Source organism: Topomyia yanbarensis, chromosome 1 (genome assembly GCF_030247195.1).
Source record: "Topomyia yanbarensis strain Yona2022 chromosome 1, ASM3024719v1, whole genome shotgun sequence".
NCBI classification, from domain to species: domain Eukaryota; kingdom Metazoa; phylum Arthropoda; class Insecta; order Diptera; family Culicidae; genus Topomyia; species Topomyia yanbarensis.
Genome location: NC_080670.1, coordinates 194,572,728 through 194,593,521, shown reverse-complemented (window position 1 = coordinate 194,593,521; position 20,794 = coordinate 194,572,728). Strand labels below are relative to the sequence as shown.

At 41.7% G+C, this 20,794-nt stretch overlaps 1 protein-coding gene across 1 annotated transcript in view; it reads left to right on the top strand.

Annotated features, from left to right (window-relative positions):
• Positions 1–18,635, top strand: part of LOC131686243 (paired box protein Pax-1) — a 159,597-nt gene extending 140,962 nt beyond the window's left edge. Inside the window, exon 2 of the mRNA XM_058970507.1 lies at positions 8,528–18,635. Within this exon, the coding sequence (XP_058826490.1) occupies positions 8,528–9,387 (860 nt within the window). The 3' untranslated portion in view covers positions 9,388–18,635. The remainder of the gene's footprint in view (positions 1–8,527) is intronic.
• Positions 18,636–20,794: the final 2,159 nt, after the last annotated feature.

Genomic DNA, 20,794 nt, shown 5'->3' with positions numbered 1-20,794 from the left:
AATCAGACACTGGTAGGGCCATTTTGTTTGCTACTAGCACGGAGCTGCACAAAAAATCATTTAATGCAGTTAGTTCACGGGGGCTGCCAAAAAGCTTGAATAGAAGCATGCGACTTCAACGTTTCTCTTAAACACATGCAACAACACATTCGTTTTGGTAATACTGATAATAACAGTAGAAAGGAATGGAAAAGCAGTGCACGAAACGAGCGAGAGGATAATTTAAATTTTTGTTCCGTGTGCAAGCTACTTCTTTCCACCCAACGTATTATGTTGCTTGTTGAAAATTTGCTACACACCTTAAAATAAAAGTTTCAGTTTAACTCTCACTAGAACACAATTGATTGGTCCTGAAAAGAACCGTTGCTTTTATTGTAATTTACGCCCACTCCCACAAACCGACCAAGTAGGCATCAGTGGCTTCATTACGGCTGAGTTTTGTAAGCGTAGCTCGACTTTGAAGTAATACACAACCTTACGAACCAGACGCTGGAATGTTAGCCAGCGGATTAGTTGCTCCGTTGCCCTTTAGTTGGGGCGAAATACTAGCATGGCGACAGTTCCTGATCGGTAGTTGGTTGCGATGGGCCACCAGTAGCTGGGGCACTTTTGCGGACCGTCATCATCGCCAACTGCTTTCCTCCGGTGGACTGGCTGCTTGCTAGTGCTTGAACGAATACGAATGATGAGAAAAACCGACCGACCAATATTCATATATGAAAACACGAGAAAGCACTACTATCGCTCTCCCGCTCGTTTTCGTGCCATTCCTGTGCCTTTCCTTTCCGTTCGGCTACCAATACTAGCATAACCAAAACGAATATTCTGTCTTTCCATCGCCTTCAATCTAGTGGCCAGTGCTAGCAAACTTGCATGTTCAGTTTTTCAATAACAACATTCCAACAATATTTTCAAAGAATGTTGCAGATTTGAAAAGAAGGAAGGAGAAGATTTTCACAAATTTAAATTCTTTTGTTTTATTTGTTAGCGCTGATAAAGGCTATTTAGTTTGCTACTAGCAAGGAGCTGCACAAACAAATCGATTTATGCAGTTAATCAACGGAGGCTGCCAAAAAGTTCGAATAAAAGCATGCGACTAGTGTACTTTGCATGTTCTATATTTTATCAATACTAGAGAGGATCAATAAAATAATTCAAATTGTTATAGCGACATGCAATTGTGGCAACACTGGCCATGAGATGGTGGGGGAACACGCACATTCGTTTTAGTTATGATGGTATTAGCAGCAGAAAGGAATGGAAAAGCAGTGCACGAAAACGAGCGAGAGAGGATAATTTAAATTCTCTTTCTTTCTTTCCACACATCGTATTTCTTATATAGCTTTCTGAAAATTATTTGTTATACACCATAAAATGTAAATTTCAGTTTAACTCTTATTAGAACAGAATTAATTGGTCCTGAAAAGAACCGTTTACTGTTTTATTGCGGGAGCATAATTCAGACGCACTCCTCGCGGACACGGTGAGCCAGAAAGCACTATTTTGCATCCTCCAACAAACCGACCAAGTAGGCATCGTTGGCTTCTCGGGGCATCATTACGACTGAGCTTTGTAAGCGTAGCTCGACTTTGCAGTCCTGCACAATCTCACGAACCAGACGCTGGAACGATAGCCTACTCTGTTGCCCTTTAGTTGGGGCGAAATTCTTGCAGGGCGACAGTTCCTGATCGGGTTGCGATGAGTCACCAGTAGCTGGGGCACTTTTTCCGCCGTCGTCATCGCCGACTGCTTTTCTTCGGTGGACTGGCTGCTTGCTAGTGCTTGAACGAATACGAATGATGAGAAAAACCGACCGACAGATATTTATATAATCGCGCTAATATGCACTACTATCGCTTTCTCGCTCGTTCTCGTGCCGTGCATGAGCCTTTCCTTTCCGTCCGGCTTCTAATGGCCTAACCAAAGGAATATGCCGTCTTTCCCCCACCAAGTGCTCTCGTCAAGCAACCCAATGCGAATAACCATACGAACAAACATGTAATGGACCTATATATAAACTTTTCATTATTTTATTGTTCGGTTGGTCTACCATAACGACGGCTCTGTGCGGGATGGGCTGAAAATTTTCACTTTTCCGAGTCGTTTTCGAAAGATTTTTCAAAACACATTTTTTTGTTATTAGTACATGTTATACATACTTCAAATTTTAATACAGCATAGAGGAACATATTTGCAACAACTTGGTCTAAAAATCAAATCATTCTGTTAAGTATGATAAAAGTTATTAACGTTCAAAATCTGACGCGGCGCCGCAGCCGATATTTTGAAACGGGACCCCTATATTGAAACCTTAAATGTATTCTACATTAAAAATTCCATCCAAATAAAGTAAATTAGAAAAGAGACGGCTGGTTAAATCTATTCCTCTAATGGAAATTAAGAGAAAATTAGCACTTAGTTCAACACTATTCTATGTGAACCGACGCTAATAAAATGGCATTTGAATACGAAAAGAAACACGGCACTTTTACACATTTCTATAAAATTGCACAAACTTTACGGTACCTTTTCACCGAACACTTTTCTGTCAGTGTACTTACGGCTTACTTTTATCCCAAGACAAGACGTAACCGGGGGCCGTTTTTGGTTCCAATTTTACGTCAGAATGGTCCAGCTCCTGATTGGTTGATTCTGACTTTTTGCTTCGTACGCAATGTTCCTGCAGGGATAACGAGATGACGTTCGGCAGTGTTGCTATATTTATAGGGAAAGATTATCATTACTGTTGACAAATAAACTTATTATCGTTAAAAAAGTAAAAATGACTAAATTGAACAGAAAATGTGCGGCAAAGTGAAAGAAGTATTCATCATGCATTTACCGTAGTCGTGGTTGATTAACTTCAACAAAAATAAGACAGAAACCACACCATAATCTAAACTTTTTCCGAAAAGGGTTTCATCAAACCTTACTAAACACCCATGACATGGAAAAACGGTGCCCTTCATCAATACAGTCGTGATTCGCTGGTTGGGCCACAGCTCTGTCCAACTAACGAACTTGATTCGTTAGTTGGACCGACTGACAGATGTCAAAAACTCTCCAAAGGAGACGTTAGTAGTGTAATTGCATCTATTCACATCTCTAATAATTGTCAGATTGATTGTCAAAGTAAATTTGACATAAGATTTTGACATTCTGATGCTTTTTAGTTGGACAATGGTCGCTTTATGTTTATTTCCGATTTTTACATTCTATTATACTTGAAGCGGGATTTACGAAGCTTGTTCTGTTCTTACGATTTAGTTTTGGTCGCTCAGTTAGTCAAATGGAATATTTATTGACTATTCGAATGAAGTCCGCTTAGGAACAACGAAGTCTCGTTCGCCGTATTCATATAAAGAATGCTAACTTTTGCGACATTGTAAATCGTGTGTTTATTGTTTTATTAAGGATTTAATTATTAATGCAGCAAAAGCTTTCAAGATATCCAGCTTTTTACGTGCCATAATGGCGGTCTAAATTGTTCAGTTCGTAATATGTTTAATGGCCCTGGAAATTATACAATAAGTTCAATTGTTTGGGAATATCGCTCTGCAGTCTCCGATCAGAGTTATGACAACATTGTCCTCGGCAAAACGTGTCTGAATGATGACATGCTTCCCAATCAGCTCTTCGGTTCTGAATGCGAGATATTTCGTTGTGAAATTAGCAGTAGCCAAAAATTCACAGCAGGCAGCTTGAAGGCAAAAGTTCTTGAGAATACGAATATTTAACTTTTACCTCTTTATAAGAACCTCCCTAGCGGCGGTCTCATCCGACTTATCACAGTGAAAAGGACGAATTATTTACAAAAAATGACAGTGGCAAATCACCAAAAAGCTGCATTTGAAATATCCCCCAATTTGCCAGCAAGTTGGAGGGCAATTAGCTCACGCGTGTTGGCAAACAGCCCTCGTTAACCAGCAACTTATCCTTGTTGTTCCCCTTGGTGTACAGTCGTGATTCGCTAGTTCCCGCTCAAACCATTCGGAATTTGATTCGGAATCCTGAATGGAACCAGTATGGATTCCAGCTGAAATGCAACAACCGATAATGAAACCCATTGAGTCGGAATCGGTTGTTGCATTTGAGTTGAAAACCATACTGACTCCATTCTGAAATCCGAACCAGTTCCGGAATGAGTTTAACTGGGTTTGGCCGCTACCCGTTCCAATCGAGCACGAGACCTGCCAAAAGCAGTCAATTCGAAGAAAATCTCTTCGTATCCTTGACACTGACTATAAATGGTAAACAAACGATAGAGATGGCGAGTCTTTATATCAGAGGGATTTACCGTTTTTGGTTAGAATCAAAGAGAATAGGGAAAGAGACGAATAGTGTGAAGCCAAAAATACCTTATTGAGCAGACCAATCGTGCAATGTAAATAAACATTACTCATGCCTGAGTTGGAGGAGATAAGTATTGTAGTTCTATCAAAAAAGAAATTTGAATTTTTGTCAGAATTTAGTTCAATCGTGATTGTAAGGTGCATTCTAGAGTATATGTATGAGTAAAAATAAGCTTTAGAATTATTTCATCTCTTTGTTTCGAAATGCACATCGTTTGATAAACAAATCCATCGATCGACATACGGTTTGTTTTCAAAATATAATAGGAGTCATTTAAAGTGCTGCCTGTAGAAGCGGTTGCCAAAATTCTAGTGTTGAAATCATCATAAAGGGAGTGTTGCCGTTTTGACTGATTTTCACTCTTCGTCTCTTTCACTATTCTCTTTGGTTAGAATGACTGACTGGTGTCAAAAACTTTTAAAAAGGAAAGTTACAGTCGTGATTCGCTGGTTGGACACTTTTTAACTGGACCGCTTTTTGGTTAGACCTCCGCTAGTTGGACCATTCTCCAACTAAAAAGCAGCCGAACGTCAAAATTTCTTGTCAAATTTACTTTGACAATCAATCCGACAATATTTAGGGATGTTAACAGATGCATTTATACTGCCAACATCTCCTTTGGAGAGATTTCGACATTTGTCAGTCGGTCCAACTAGCAAATCAAATTCGTTAGTTGGACAAGGCTGTGGCCCAACCAGCGACATTAGCGCCTTTTGCAAGATTTTGACCTCTGTCAAACCCAAACCCAAACGAGAATGTTTATTTTGCGCGAGATATGCAATGTCTTTGTTCGGTCGCTTTACACTCTTTTGTGTATGTTCTACTAAATTTACTGTACTTCAACCGATCAAATATACTAGCTCTTTCCCGTCCATTCCCGAAGTTATATTTATGGTAATTGCTACCCTGTAGCAATCATCATGTTCATCTAGTCAAAACCTGACAACAAAATTGACACAAATCACTTAACGCGGTCAGGACCCACGAGGCAGCAAGACAGCCCTACTTAAGCACTCCAGTGCGGCTCGTTCAACACCTTCTTCCCCTGCGCAGAACCGCACCGTAACCGATCAAGCGGAAAGAAACATTCCCTCAAGCACCCAATAACCATTAATTATCTCGTTACAATATTTTCGGGTGGAATGTTGTTCTCATTCCACGAAACCCCTGTTTTTGGGGGACGACCCAGGACAGGTTTCCCGTACCAACCGCTTATTTATAGGTGTTGGTGGAAGTTGCACCCCACATTCAAACGCACCGCCGCTTACTTTGATCGATCCTTTCGTTTAATTTTGGTCGCGTGCCTTCGATTGCCACCGCCTACACCGCGAAGGAAACACACGCCTAGAAGAGTGGTGAATTGATGCGCGTTCCTGAATTCGCTGGGGCAGGGGTCCAAATCGGTATTCCTTATGGGCTGAAAAGCATCACAGGCAAATCAATCAAAGTGTGCGGTGCGGTAATTAGTGTGTTTCTTAGATGTTTTGGTTGGATGCGGGAAGGCGGGAGACGGGGGTGCCAAACACGTGCCCATGATATACCGATGATACCGGGATGGGGTGCTGTTCAGATTGACAAACGTCAATTCTTCTAGGACTGTCTGTGACGTAAAAGTTAATTAAGTCGTTTCCAATGTCGAAAACGGAATTCGAGGAAGGTTGGGTGAGTGAAGTGGAAACAACAAGCCATAAATCTCAAGTTACACCCGAAGATTGTTCGCCTTTCTCTTTGTTCGTGTTGTTATACTTTTTTTTCGGTAATGTTGGGCCCAACTCCTGACGAAGGTAATGAGATTAACTGGCGCCTTAAATGGCAATTCCAACCCGTCGAGAAAGTCATGTGCACTCGGATGCACTTGCAGCGACTCATGTTACCTTGGTTCTTTGCAAGCGCTAATCTGTTCTAACGACCATCTCCGACCGGGGGTTCGGTTACCGAAACGCCAGGCTTTTGACCGTGCCAAAAAGTGTTTTAAATAATTGAATTAATGTTCGTCTAATTGCCGTTGCCCTGACCTCATCCACCGATTGATGCCAGCCGGGGCTGGTCCACCGCAACCGAACGACGAGAGAATGAATCGAAAACCTGTTCTCGCCCAGTTCCCTCTTCTTCGAAAGCACTTGGCTTCTGGAATCAACATGCTAATAACGAATCACTGGTGTGTCCCGCATCAAAATATGCGAGACATCGAGACAGATCAGCAAACCCCCGTCCTCGAAGCAAAAAGGGACCCCCACTCCTCTCCCGGGTCCGGAAACTTGACGGAGATATTAGATATCATCGCTCGGACAGGCTCCGGTGCCGCTCCGGTCTCCAACCGTCAGCCCATCATCACCCCAGCAGCCTCAACACAACAGTAGCAGTGAAAGATTAAATGCTTCTGATTCTGCACTCAAGTGTACCGAAGGCTGAAAAACAATGAGTGCTACTGTGTTACGGACGAAGCAGCCGCACAGCAGCGCCAAAGAAGTCGGTCGTTCATCTGACTGGTCTGGTATCCCCTTCTCTCCAACTGTGCGCACCCCGAACGCCAACACGGCCCGGCACGGGTACCGGGACAGACCTTTCGCGCGCATTTGTATGCACTCTGTCCGTCTGGTGGGCGTCCGTCCCAACAAAAGGATTCATTACCCTGGATAGCAATTTTAAGCTGCTGAATGATTTAATTAGCGCTGTGCGCTAAGTAATTACCCCCATGAATCCGGAACGAATAACGATCGACCGCGTGGGTGCCTCCGAATCCAACGCTGAAAGGAGGCGGCACAATTATTCAGTTGCGCAACGCAACGCAACCGCTGTAAACAAACGTGTGACATCCATCGGTACGGCAGCGGCGTCACCGCCGCAAGGCACACTGCGATTCGATCCGGCTGCGAAAACATCATCACCTCGCGCCTTTTTTTTTGGATTCGTTCAGTGTTCCGTACACGGCTGCTGCGGTTGGCTTTTTTTGTTTTGTGGTTTTTGTTCTCCGGCAATCGAATCGACGGAACACAATAGCGCCACTAAATGCGACGATGTAATTTCTTTCCGTTTCCCGAGATATGCCTGACGGCCGTGGGCGGTGGCGGCGGCGGCGGAGGTGACAAAAGGCACCCGCTTAATTGTGTATGGAAAATCAAATACCTTTACAATGGTTACCCCTCCCACGGTTCGCGACCACGCATGGCCTGCTGCTGGTATTGTTCGCTTCTTTTTTTGTAAATTTCAAAACCAATTAATTGCTTGCTCGGTTTGGAGGGGCATAGCGCTGACGCTGCCAACGCACAATGCCAATTATGAAATTTAAATCAAAACCATCAATTTCCTTTTTTTCCTCCCCGACCCCTGAGCAATGCCGTCGACAAGAGGGGCGAAATATTTCCCATTGTTCGGTAAAAAGGACCCCACCCGGTTGCCTCAGCCCGAATGATAGCTCTCCTTCTCTGCTAGGCTGTTTCCCCGATGAACTATTCGCAGGATTCGTCATCATCGTCAGGAATCTGATGGATCACCCCTTTTTTATCCGGTTCTTCAGTTCGGAACAAAGTTGAATGCTTGTGGCATTCCGCCCGGGGTTTGTAGCACTTCAAAAGGAACTTGTTCACCGCAAATTATTTAATAAATTGCACGCTTCGGTTGGCACCAGTTTCGCAAGGGTTTTTATTTTTGCCTCGCGATGTGTTTATTGTGAGGAATACTATCTTGAGTCGGGTTTGACTGTTTCAAAGTTGTTCTAAACATTTTAAAATCTGGCTTGGAATTTGATAGATAATTTTGTCATTTTAACGACAAAAGAACCAAACATGTTCCCAGCTAGTTAGGTTCACCAATGCTTTAGACATGTCAAACCAAGCAGATCTATCCGACATTTTTCTATGCTTAAATTCAAGGAAAATTTGAACATTGTTTTGTCATATGGCAACCTTAAAATGCGAGTTTTGTACATAATCCATATTCATCAACTTATATCTCAGGAACTGAAATTACAATTCAAACAAAGCTCATCAGCATTGAATGATCTTTCGTTCTCTTTTTGATTCCAAACTTGCTTCAATAAAGACATCACTTCGCTAGCTTGAAAGTTGAAATCAAACTTCAAATTTCGCTCAAGCACAGCCTACTATATTCATTCACCAAACGGAACCTCTCTTGTAGCTAATACATCCTTTCCTTTCTCTCTCTTCCCCCACAGAAAACCAAGCCCAACAGTACGGCGAAGTGAACCAACTCGGCGGCGTGTTCGTCAACGGACGCCCGCTCCCCAACAGCACCCGGATGCGGATCGTCGAACTGGCCCGACTTGGCATTCGACCCTGTGACATCTCCCGCCAGCTTCGCGTCAGCCACGGTTGTGTGTCGAAAATCCTCGCCCGCTACCACGAAACCGGTTCGATACTACCCGGAGCCATCGGAGGATCAAAACCCCGCGTAACCACCCCCAAAGTGGTAACCTACATCCGCGAGCTAAAACAGAAAGATCCCGGCATATTCGCGTGGGAAATCCGCGACCGGTTGCTGTCGGATGGCGTATGCGACAAAAACAACGTGCCTAGCGTCAGTTCCATCTCGCGGATCCTGCGGAACAAGCTGGGGAACATCACGCACCATCACAGCGGCAGCCATACCCCGCACACAACCCACCTGTACAACTCGATCTATCCCTCCTACCCGTACACGACCAACTCGCTCAAATCGGAACTGTCCTGCGGCGGAAGCCCGTCACCTCCGACGGGGGTAACCCCGATGCGATCACCCCACCACCACCATCACTGCTGGCCCTCGTCCCACTCGGTAACGGACATCCTGGCGAACGTACACCACCAGGCAGCGGTAGCTGCCCTGCGGAACGGCGGTAACCCTGGATCACAGTGCCACACAACGCCACCGCCTCCCTCGCTTGGGTCCGTCGTACCGAACATGGCCGGCAATATGCAGCACCAGATGCAGGACACTTCCCACCACCAGACGCCCCCCAACTCGTACAATTACTACATGTATCTGCAGAGCGGTGGGATGCACCACGGGGGGCTTGCCAGTGCCAGCGGTTTATAGGAGGGGTCGCCATGGCCTCCCATGATGGCTACCCAGACCAGTGTGCTATTCTAAGAGGGGCGAGCGCGTACGCACGCGAGCGAGTAAGGCGTCGGTGTCAGGGAGGCAAACCGGGCTGCTGCTCGTCGGATTAGGTGTAGATAAGCGATTTGTTTTTTAAATTTCTTGTGTTTTTGTGTGGGCGAATCGGGAGGTGTAGTTCGAGCGATTGTTTGGGAAGGTAGCTGGCGGGAATGGGCTGCTGAAAAAAAGTGTGTGAGAGATTGAATGAGTATTTTAGCGAGCTAAGTGAGACGAAATGAAAAGCCAGTGCAATATATGAACATAATGTCCAGTTGTTTGAACTGATATTGATTCAGTAGCTACTTTTTGTTTTTTTTTTAGATTTTTCTAAGTTAGCTGGAATAATTGGTCTTGGCGACATAGCGAACAAAGCGTGCCGTGGGCATCTCTATTGTTACAGTAAGCAGTTGACGTTTGAGGGTTTCTCTTTCTTGCAATTTTTGTTTCACTGATTTTCAGTAAAGCCCATAATTTTGCCGACAATCAGCAAGTCAATAGAATTTGATAGCTGAAACAATCAAGGATAGAATGGCAATTTTGCCGAGTTTCAGCAAATCAAACTGATAGTTTGGCAAATTTTGACAGTTTTGAATTGCTGTAATTTCAGCTGAATATTTTTGGATTTGATGGAAGTATTGCTCGGCAAAATCCAGCAACATTTTGCTGATATTCGGCAATCAAAATTTAGTGTGTACGGATAGCAACTACAGTCGGAATCGATATCTTTCATGTTGATTTTAAAACTCAAGCTTTTTTTTATAGATTTTAATCCCCAATTAATTTACCTAAAAACTGACAAGTTCAGCCTAAATTCTCTGGTTGGTATGCGATTTTTTTCACCATTTTAAAATTTTTCTTACGGGAACCAAGTTGAAATATTTTAAAAAATAAAAATACGGCTTAACGTCCTCGATGCTTTGGATTCATTAAAAATTATTTATTTAAATCTAAACTGTGACATTAAAAAATTTGATTTTTGCATGAGAGACAATAATTATACTTAAAAAATTCACATCCATAATTTTAAAAAAATGCTAGATCAACGACAAGTTGACAAAATATCGTGAACTCTGAGGCGAGATGGTGGAGCTCGGGCCCATAGGAGCGATATTATACGCACGACCAAACAACGTGCTTGATGTCTTGATAACCCTGGCCACGAATGTATAGAGTGTGAATCGAATAGTGATTGGATATCTGCTTCCGCGAGTACTTAAGTATGTAGTTTCTTACGCTCCTTGGCCCAGTATTTTTCTCGGCTCACCATATGCCGTTCCTTGTCCTAACGTGTAGCCGCTGCAAACATTCGATTTGTAGCCTAGTTTTTTCGTCTGTCTCTCTTTGACACTCGCAGACTAACAGACATAACACTCGAAAATAATGTTTTGCCCACTTTAACGGTCATCTGGAATATATTTGTAGTTGGCACTGCGGCCGCTTTTGAAATTATGGCGCCACTGACATATGAACAAGTATATGGGGGATAGACCACTAGTGAAAAATTGTTCCCAAGCCTGAGGGGTAAGCCACCAGCAAATAATTGTTTGGAACCGTGAATAAAAGATGGAGTTAGTGTTCTGGGTAAATTGACGGATCGATAATTTTTAAAGGAAATTCCTTCATAGTGTTGTTTCTGTTAGCCTGTGACTCAATTTCGAACCCATAATGACGTTGATTTCCACGTGTATTACTTAACAACTCTGTGGCAATAACATCATAACAAGGAACAACGAGAGATATAATTGAGAAATGTTTTTGTTCTGTTCGCTATGATCGGGTACTGACGGGATTCTCTCAGGAGGCCACGATTTTGCTGGACAATTTTATACGAATCTTATACACCAGTGGTCAGAGCCGGTGTCCGGTCTTTGGAATCGGAGAAATGTTGACCATCTATTGAAATCTGGTCGGTTTGAGAGCATATTTTGCTCAAACTGTAATAATTTACACCGGCCTTTCTGCCCCTTTTATGGCTATACCACGCTGTAGAAAACTGCTGAAATGAAGAAATTTGGTGTCAGCGGTAGTTTGTACAGTTGTTTCGATCCTAGCACAGAGAGATAATAGATGTCATTGGAGATTGTCAGGTCAGGTCACTTTCACGTCTACGTCAGGGAAGCTTCCTCGGACCGTTGAAGTTTCCTTGTTTACTTCAATGGCTTGTATTTAGTGCTGAAGACTCTTCACCAGTCTTTCACGGATAATCCCAAAATATTTCATCTTGTCGAAAACACCGTCTTTCTAAGTTACGCTCTTGAGATGTATCATAATTTACCAGGTCCTAAAAGTTTCTGCGCTCACTAGCGCCGCATAGTGAGAGTATTCTAAACTAATCGTTGAGTCGTTCTCGACATCTCAAGAAACTTTGTTAAAGATATCACCCTTCTAAACTGCCTTTATGTTTAGATGCAGAAATTGAAAGAAAAAATGCGTGCTCACTAGTGTCTCCAAGCGGGTTAATCCAAAATAAACAGCACTTGTCCCTCTGGACAACTTTATCAAAAACAGCGTCATCCTAAATTATCGGACTTTAGAAATATATCTATAATGTTGAGAAAGTTGCATTCTCATTAGCGACGCCTAGTGGGAAAGCTCAGAACTAATTTATTCGCCTTAAGACAGAGCTCAACCTGTCTATGAATATTGCCAAAGACACCACCCTTCCAATTGATCATCATCTCGAGATACAGGATATGAAAAATAATGCTCACTAGCGCCAACTGGCGGGTACATTCAACTTTAATCTATCCATAATCGAGTAGCCTTTGACCTCCTCAAGAACTTTGCCGAAAACACCATCTTTCTAAGTTATTAGACTTTTGAGATATATCATAATCTACCATATGTTGAAAGCTTCTAGCGCCGCATAGTGAGAGTATTCCAAACTAATCTGTTACCGTTGGGTACTCCTCGACCTCTCGAGCAACTTTGCTAAAGACAGTACTACTCTATCTAATCGCGATGTTGAGATATAGAATTATTTTGACATGTGTTGCTTATTTGCATTAGCACTAGCGCCGCCTAGTGGGGTAATTTCGAGTTTTACTTTCTACCATCCACCCAGTGAGCAAATTTTCTGGCAGAGACCGCTCTGCTAGATTTCTGTAAGTCTTGGTTTGGCAGCCCTGACAGATTTCTGCGCGTATTCTGTCGGGTTAGTTGAGCTAGGGCGAACTCGGTTTCGCTCGCGTTTTCTGGCAAATTTTAACAGGAACTGAGCAAAACCCTGGCATAACTCGGACATAAACTGTGCAAAGATCCTGGCAATTCCTACCTGGTAGAATTTAGCACGAATCGAGCAAAACATCTGACAAAGATGTGGCAGGAAGCGTGCAGAGATCTTGGCCGTACATTCAGACCCTTCTTGTCAGGGCAGCCTAGGTGCTCCTACCAGAATTTCGGATTTTCGTTACAAAACAAAAAAAGGTAAACAAACAAAATAAATTAATACATTTACCGACTTTTATTCTCCTCTGCTATACTATGCACTGCTGGATCTCGTCGATCCGCTGCTACTGTTGGCGGTTTCTTCCGACTGGCCGGGACTACAATTGCTCCTTTGTTGGAATCTCCCTAGCGACGTTGGCAACGAATCGCCCGATCGTTTACTCGCCGTAAACGATCCCAGAAGTCACCGCAGTGCACTTCCCAGGGGGAGCCATTGCCCTACCTGCTTCCCTCTCCTTGGCTGTTAACTGTAGAGGAGAGCAAGACTCAGGATCTTTAACGATTAGCCGGGGAAGCGAAAAATCCTTGGCACTTAGCTGTCCCACTTCGGCGATCTATTGAGTGCTCGGACCACGGGCCGGCACTTTTCGATAGGACTTTTCACTGTTCTATCATAGTTACGGTGGCGGGAAACTGTCCCGAAAAAAAACTATTTTTTAGACGTCTATTCTAAACCGTGGTCCGTCACTTACTTTCTCCTTTTTACGATAGCCGCCTTCTGCACTCGACCATGACAAAACATCATCGATGAGCAGCATAACCAGCGCACACGTATTTTCGCAAGAGGAGAGCGGTAGCCTAGCTAAACCCCCTATGCTCATTATACACAAATATTAAACAAAAATTACTACACCTATCTGCACAAACAAAACCGTTCACAAACGCGAAAGTGAACGAAAATTTGTGAACGGTATCGAACAGCAGTGAACATAAAATTATGTAAACAAATACACTCTACGGAGAGAGTACCCACAAATAGGTACATTTCCACCCAGTGCTAAATTGTTACCCTGACGGGTTACAGAGGGAAGTGTAACACGACCGTAAGGTGACGTTTTTGACATTGAAAATGTCTTACTGCACTATCTGGGGCAGGATGTCATTCTAAAATCTAAAATCAAACGATGTCACGTTTTTGCGTCACTATTTTGAACGCTAATAACTTTGTTATTTATGAACGGATTTCCGTCTGGTTATCACCAAACAATTCGGAATTAGCTGAAATTGTTTTATTGCTATAGTGTTTTTACATTTCAATAGCACACTATTGAAAAACAAGCAAATATGAACAGATCTCGGAAAACGTGAAAACTCCCATACATCAGTCAATCTATCCCCGTCAGAGCCGTCAATAGGGAGCACCTTAGTCACTCAAACGAACACGAAAAGTTATAAATAAATGTACCGCGTGCCTGTTTGAATCAGTCGTTGCTCTTTTGATAGACAAGTAACATCGTGCCATTAGCGTCTCGTACGACAGATTTGAGCACCCAGCACACTACGCTTCTATGAATGACGTCATCCTCGACTATTTAAAAAAATATCATTCCTCGAGCGAGTTCATGCATGCATGTTGACAATGCGCTGCGATGAGTGCTGCATTTGATCACTGCTACACAAGTACTGCGGCGTCAGTCCATTTATTACTCTGAAGATGAAAACAAGTGTGTTATATTCAATACGTTGCTGAATTGACATCCATTGTAAACAATTGAGCATCAAATGTCGCGGAGTTAGTCTGTCACGTCGTAGTAACAGTCGCATTACTTTGTTTTGTAAAATCTGCATTCGCATACGCTGTTTCTTGGATGCTAAGAATAGAATGGGGAGCTATTATGGTCTTGTAAACAGTTATCTTTGAGTCAAATATGAGAAACCTATTAATCCTACAAAGAACGCCGGATTGTATAGTTCACGTGCTCATTAAAACTTAGTTTTTCGTCCAATGTGACCCCAAGATATTTGAAAGTTGCAACTAGTTCAGCTATCTCTCCATCTATTTCAACTGTTGCAGTACTTTCATTTATCTGCCGCGTGGTTACAATCATATATTTGGCCTTGGAAATGTTCAGTTTGAGTTTTTTCCACTTTAACCAATCACTAAACTTCGTCAGCTCAAGGTTCATGATGCACTCGTCGAAACTATTACCGATGATAAACAAAACTGTGTCATCGGCAAACAGGTTTATTTCCGCATTTTACAAAAATTTTCTCATGTCGTTAATGTATAGGATAAACAGAAGTGGTCCTAGTACACTACTCTGTGGAACACCAAGGTTAACTTCGGCTTCCGATGATGTAGCGCGGTTATACCTTGTAACTTGCGTACGTCTTTCTAAGTAACGCTGTTTCACATGAATGATTTTTCCGGAATCCTGATTGTTCACAGCAGTATACTGGCACTATCTACATAGCCCATCAATTGCTCTTTAACGACCGTCTCTAATACTTTCTCGTAGATCGGTAGCATGTTTATTGGCCTGTGATCCTCTGCTCGTGACGCATTTGGCACTTTTGGAACTGGAATTACGACCGTCTTTTTCCACGCTTCCGGAAAAACACCTTGCCAGAGCGACTCATTGACAACTGTTAACAGTTTATCAGCAATTATGTCAAACGCATCCACCAGCTCCCGTTTGGTAACATTGTCCGTGCCCGAACAATTTTTAAGGTCTGAGACAAGTTCTTCAAGTTAGAGCATATTGATAGGCTTGAAAACACAGAAAACTGATTTTTGGTTTTCTCGCTTTCCTTCACTAGTCGCCCTGTAGGTGGTGGAATGGCTTCGTGAATCTCTTCAACGCTTTTGATAAAAAACTAAATAAGTTTTTTTTCCGTAACTTCGTCAGAATACACCTCGTTCGAACCATCAAAAATAATCTTTGAATTTTTCCCATCTCCAGGTTTGATAAGAGCTTTCAAACATTTCCAGAGCCTTTTGGAGTCGCCAGCACATTCATTTATTTCTTGCTGAACTGATAGGTTTTTTGCTAAACTAAGTTCACGCACATAGTTGTTGAGTAGGATTTCATGTTGCCAGCCAGCTCTCGGAACTTTTTGTTTCTTTAAATAATCTATACGCACTATCTCTTTGGGATTTCATCGATGCCAAACAAGGTCCAAACCATTTATTTGGTCTGGAGGAATTATTTACACGAACTTCGGTTAATTGAGCTACTGCATTTGTCAAAGTGGAACCAAGAACTTGGGCTTTTCCCTCAACTGATGCTATATCATTCAAAAGCGTTCTGTCGCTTCTAAGAATGCTTTGTTCTAAGAATGCTTTTTTGTCTAGAGTACATTTTCCAAGATACATGTGTGCTATTGCGATCTGGAAAGTACAACTTCGGAGAACCAGTAAAAGCTACTCCGATTGTCTCATGGTCAGTGATTTTCCACTCTTCTAAAATTTTAGCTTCGCACTCCAAATCGCAAGTCAATCACACTGCTACTCCTGAGGCAAACACTGGTATGTTCCGAAACTTTTTGCTTCATTCCTACGGCATCTACTATTGTTTTCAGTTCTCGAGAATAACCACGTTCACCCCACTGGATATTTAAATCTCCACCAGCGATATTTATTTTCTCCTCCAAAATAATTTCCTGTAACCATTCTTCAAACGCTTCCAGGAAATCTCGGTGGCTTCCACTTGGTGAATGGTAAACTCCTCCGTAGATACCCGGAAAACTAGCATGCTTAATTTCTACTGCCAAAAACCAGTTATCGACGACCGTTTTGTTGGAAATTGTTTCGAATTCTAGACATTCAACTATGTATATCAAAACTCCTCCAGTATGCACCGATCTGAAAAAAGCTCACCAATTTATATCCTGAGATAGAAAACTCATCCATATCCGGGTTTGAGTCAAATGGGTCTCTGTCAATTCGACTAGCTTTGGTTTCACACGGCCAATAAGAAGCTTTAGCTCAACAAAGTGTGCCCTCGAATTGCGATAATCTTCATCCAGTCCCATTCACACGGTGTCCAGAATCTCGATGCTGATTGTCGTCGTATTCCGCCAGGTAAATCTGGACGAGCAGAATAAACTCGATCGGAACCGCCGGGGTAGGCCCGAATTGGAGCGTAATGGGAAAATACAGTCGTGATTCGCTGGTTGGGCCACAGCCTCTGTCCTACAAACGAATTTTAGCTTCTTTCTACGTTTCCTGGAGATGTGAACATCACGTCTGCACCAAATGCGCGTAGATTACGAACGTTAGATTGAGATTTACTAGGGATGTCGCGGTTTGGACTCCGAAATTCCAACTTTGCCCATACCGACTTGTACTACCGGACAATCCATTCAAACGTTAGAAAATTATACAACCACCACTGCGTTGAAACGTTTCTTCTGGAAGTGGAGGCGACGAACAATTTCGTAAAAAAACCTCTTTACGTGCCAACCAGATGCTCTTCGGAGACTCCTGGCCCTGAATGTATTCCCGAATGTTGTCGTTGCTCATCCGTAAATCCGTAACGACTTGCGAAGGCCATTCTTTTTCGTTCGCTTCCCCTGGACGCTATCTTTTTAGTCTCCCGAGCAACGTACTCCTGACGCTCATGCTCCTGCAGGAGAACCAATATCCGGAACTTCCATTGCGGAAAATTCGACCCGTGGAACCGTTGCTCTTTGCACTCGCACAATTTCGACTTCGCGCTCCTTTCTTTATTTCCGGTAATCACGCTCACTAAACCCACAAAATAATGGGATTTAGGCAGGTAGTGATAACGGAAATACACTTTGCGCTAGTAGATATAACTTTATTTTTGTTCACAACTTTTAATGTTTGTTATTATATACAAATGAAAAACACGCGCCTACCAAACCGATCGAATTTGGGTGACAGCTCGATTGCTAAGTGGGTTCGGTCACACTGGTCGAAACAACAGAGGTAATACCAATCTCAACAAACAATTAGTCGAAATTCATTAACCAACAACATAAATTGTTGATTTTTTCGTGAATGAATTTAGTAAGTTTCATTGGTCATACAAGCCAAAAAAGTGTTGCCAATGTACTAAAAAACCCTTATCCGTCAACAGCTTATATAGACAGTGGAGAAGCTTCCCCTGTGGTTGAATCAAACGACAAGAGACAACCAACACACGCCCAACTAATTGTAGTTTGCCATGGAATAAAAAAACTCGCAGATTTCGTTCTGTCACAAAACGAACCAGAAACAGACTATGAAAACGTGAAAAATGTGCACACATCCAAAAACGACAAATTCAGGAACAATCGAAACAAATAAACCAGCTTAAAACAAAAACAAATAAACAACTGACAGTACAAAACAAAATGATAACAAATAAGAAAGAGTTTGGGGATTCCTTTAGAAGACAAACTAAAACATATTTCGATACAAAATATATTGATAGAATACAAGCAAAAATCTCGCCCCTAACTCAACACAGAAAAGTAGCGAAGTTCTTAGCTCAAAAGGTTGTAATTAATTGAAGAAGAAAAAACTGAATCGGCAAGTGAAAACAGAACCTACACAACAACTACTTTTTCTGTTTGGGAACAACTAAAAGCAAGTACAACAAACCTATATCATATGTTAAAAAGAACGAAAAGAAATTTAGTAACGAGTAGAGCTGAGCAAGGAAAATAGAAATCAAGACAAAAGCAATATTTTACTAAAACGACAACAAGTTCATAACCAAACAAAATGTATAAGAAAAAGTGTATTCGAACATCGGTAGTAGTCGTGAGTATGGGACAGATGTAGCGAAAATTTATTTTAAACTGTACAGAGAAAAAACAAGCACTAAACAAAAAAAGCAGGCAAAAATGGAAACCACTTTAGAATTACACATTTAAATTAAACTATGCATAAAAAAGAAAGATGTAATAAATATCCCCAGATGTGTGCCTTTTTCTATAACATATACACAGAGAAAGTAAACAAAACGGCAAACTTGTACATAGCAGCAACAACAACAACAAAAACAGAGTAATAATCGCAACAGCTCAGTTAAAAACAGTCATGCCTAGGCAAATGGACAGGAACGGTTTTTTTTCTCGCGTTGTTGTCCGCGCGCGCTCCTTATGCATATTTCTCATTGATGACGGCAGTAGCTACCTACCCCTGTTCGGGTTTAATGGGAAACCTTACCTCTACCGAGTCCGTTCGTTAGTTAGTCAGTCTGTCCGCCAGTCCGTCAGCCAGTTAGTCAGTCAGTCAGTACTCGCGGGTGCTGCTGATTCGGTGCAAATCAAAGCAAGTGGGAAAAACGCAATTATACGTGACTTCTTTTCGCGCCTACTTTGCAGTGACCGTTGCACTGGCGGCGTGCGGCGATTAGCCATCGCCGCCGCGTTGACTTTGTTTACATAGAACAACAAAAAAGTGTGTAAACAAAAAAAACTATACGCTACTTGTGACCAAGATCTCGGGCAGATTGTTCGGAACATTAAACCGCTTCTGATCAGCTAGCTAGAATGTTATGTTTCACGGAGAGTAGGCAAAAAGGGAGCGTTTTTAGTTTTAAGCGAACTGTAAAAATTTATCGAAACAACCAGTAAACAAGCGAAAAAAAACCAGTGCTATTGAAAATTCTCACACTTCTCGAAAGCGAAATTGTTAATATTAGTTTTAGATATGAATGTTTTATTTTCTTAGTACTAGGAAAAGATCGCCAAATAAAAACCGATCTACTCTGGAATGCTGTCGAAGCATAATTTGTAAATTTGTATCATTGTAGAAAAAAAACAAACTAAACAAAACGAGTGGGAAGTAAAATGTAAACAAAACAAACAAAATAAAACACTTAAATCAATTTCAATTAAGCGTAATAAGAGAATCTATTTTAACTAAACTATAGAATATTTTGCAGAGAAAGGGATGGAGGGAAAAGCCGGCGAAAGAATGAATCACTCGAATCGATAAGTAGGCAATTATCTAAGAAGTAACTAGCGTGTAGTCGTGTAAGTTGTTTAGGCGATGTAAATTGGAAAGGAAGTGAAGGTGTAGAAAATTAAGAAGAAAAAAAGGGGCGGATGGCCGGCTACAGAAGAAGCATAACATTTTGAATGTTTTTGATACAATGTAATTTATATCTATTTTAGTTTAATGTGAATATATTCTATTTTAAGTCTTTAATTGAATATGGAAAAATACAAGAGCGCAATCTGTATCGGTGAAAAATTCAAAAGGTTTTTGTTTCCTACTTCTGTCTTGCTGAAAACGTATTCGAAAATCCCATATTGACTCTGGTACAAGATACAACAGAGTTTGTCACCTCTACCGGTATTCGTGCTACATTCCCAGCCCACTGAAGTGGGAATTACCGGGAGTGAGCTGCTCTCAAAAATTGGCCATCGAGTACACTTTTTAAATACAGTATTTCATTTCTTCTGTAGAAAAATCAACTTGATCTGGGGCAATTTAAGGGTATCCTCTACTTTCGAGGCCTGATATTGGGCTATTTTTTGTGGAATAAATTGCAATCTCCAGAATAGATTTTGAATTTTTATTTTAAAGAAAACAGCTGTATGTTCATTGAACAATTTAAAAAGTACTGAAATCGAACCTGTACTTTTATGAAAAGATTCCCTTGACAGCTTCAACATCAATGTAATCAATTTCAAATTTCACGACCTGGTCTTCAAAATTAAACTTCAAAACCTGTAATTTCAAAATTAAAAATAAGCATTCTAAATCTAGTCAGTAGATACATTGCAATTCACTCCTAAAAAACAGCTAAATTTCGGGCGTCGAGAGTCGGTTTAAACATTTTTTTCGTAATTTTGTTTAATTCGTATCCATGGCAACTTGATGACGCATTAAAACAGGTCCGTGCGCAAAATTTCCTCAGTAGCGATATTTTCTATTATTTACCTTTCTTACAAATAAATGGTACAGAAAAGACTCATGCTTTGAAATTTTTATTCGAGGCTTGAAGGGCCAAATCTTATACACAGTCGTGATTCGCTGGATGGATACTTTTTAACTGGATCGCTTTTAAGTTGGACCTCCGCTAGTTGGACTATTGTCCAACTAAAAAACATCTGAATGTAAAAATCTTATGTCAAATTTACTTTGACAATCAATCTGACAATTATTAGAGATGTGAATAGATGCAATTACACTACTAACGTCTCCTTTGGA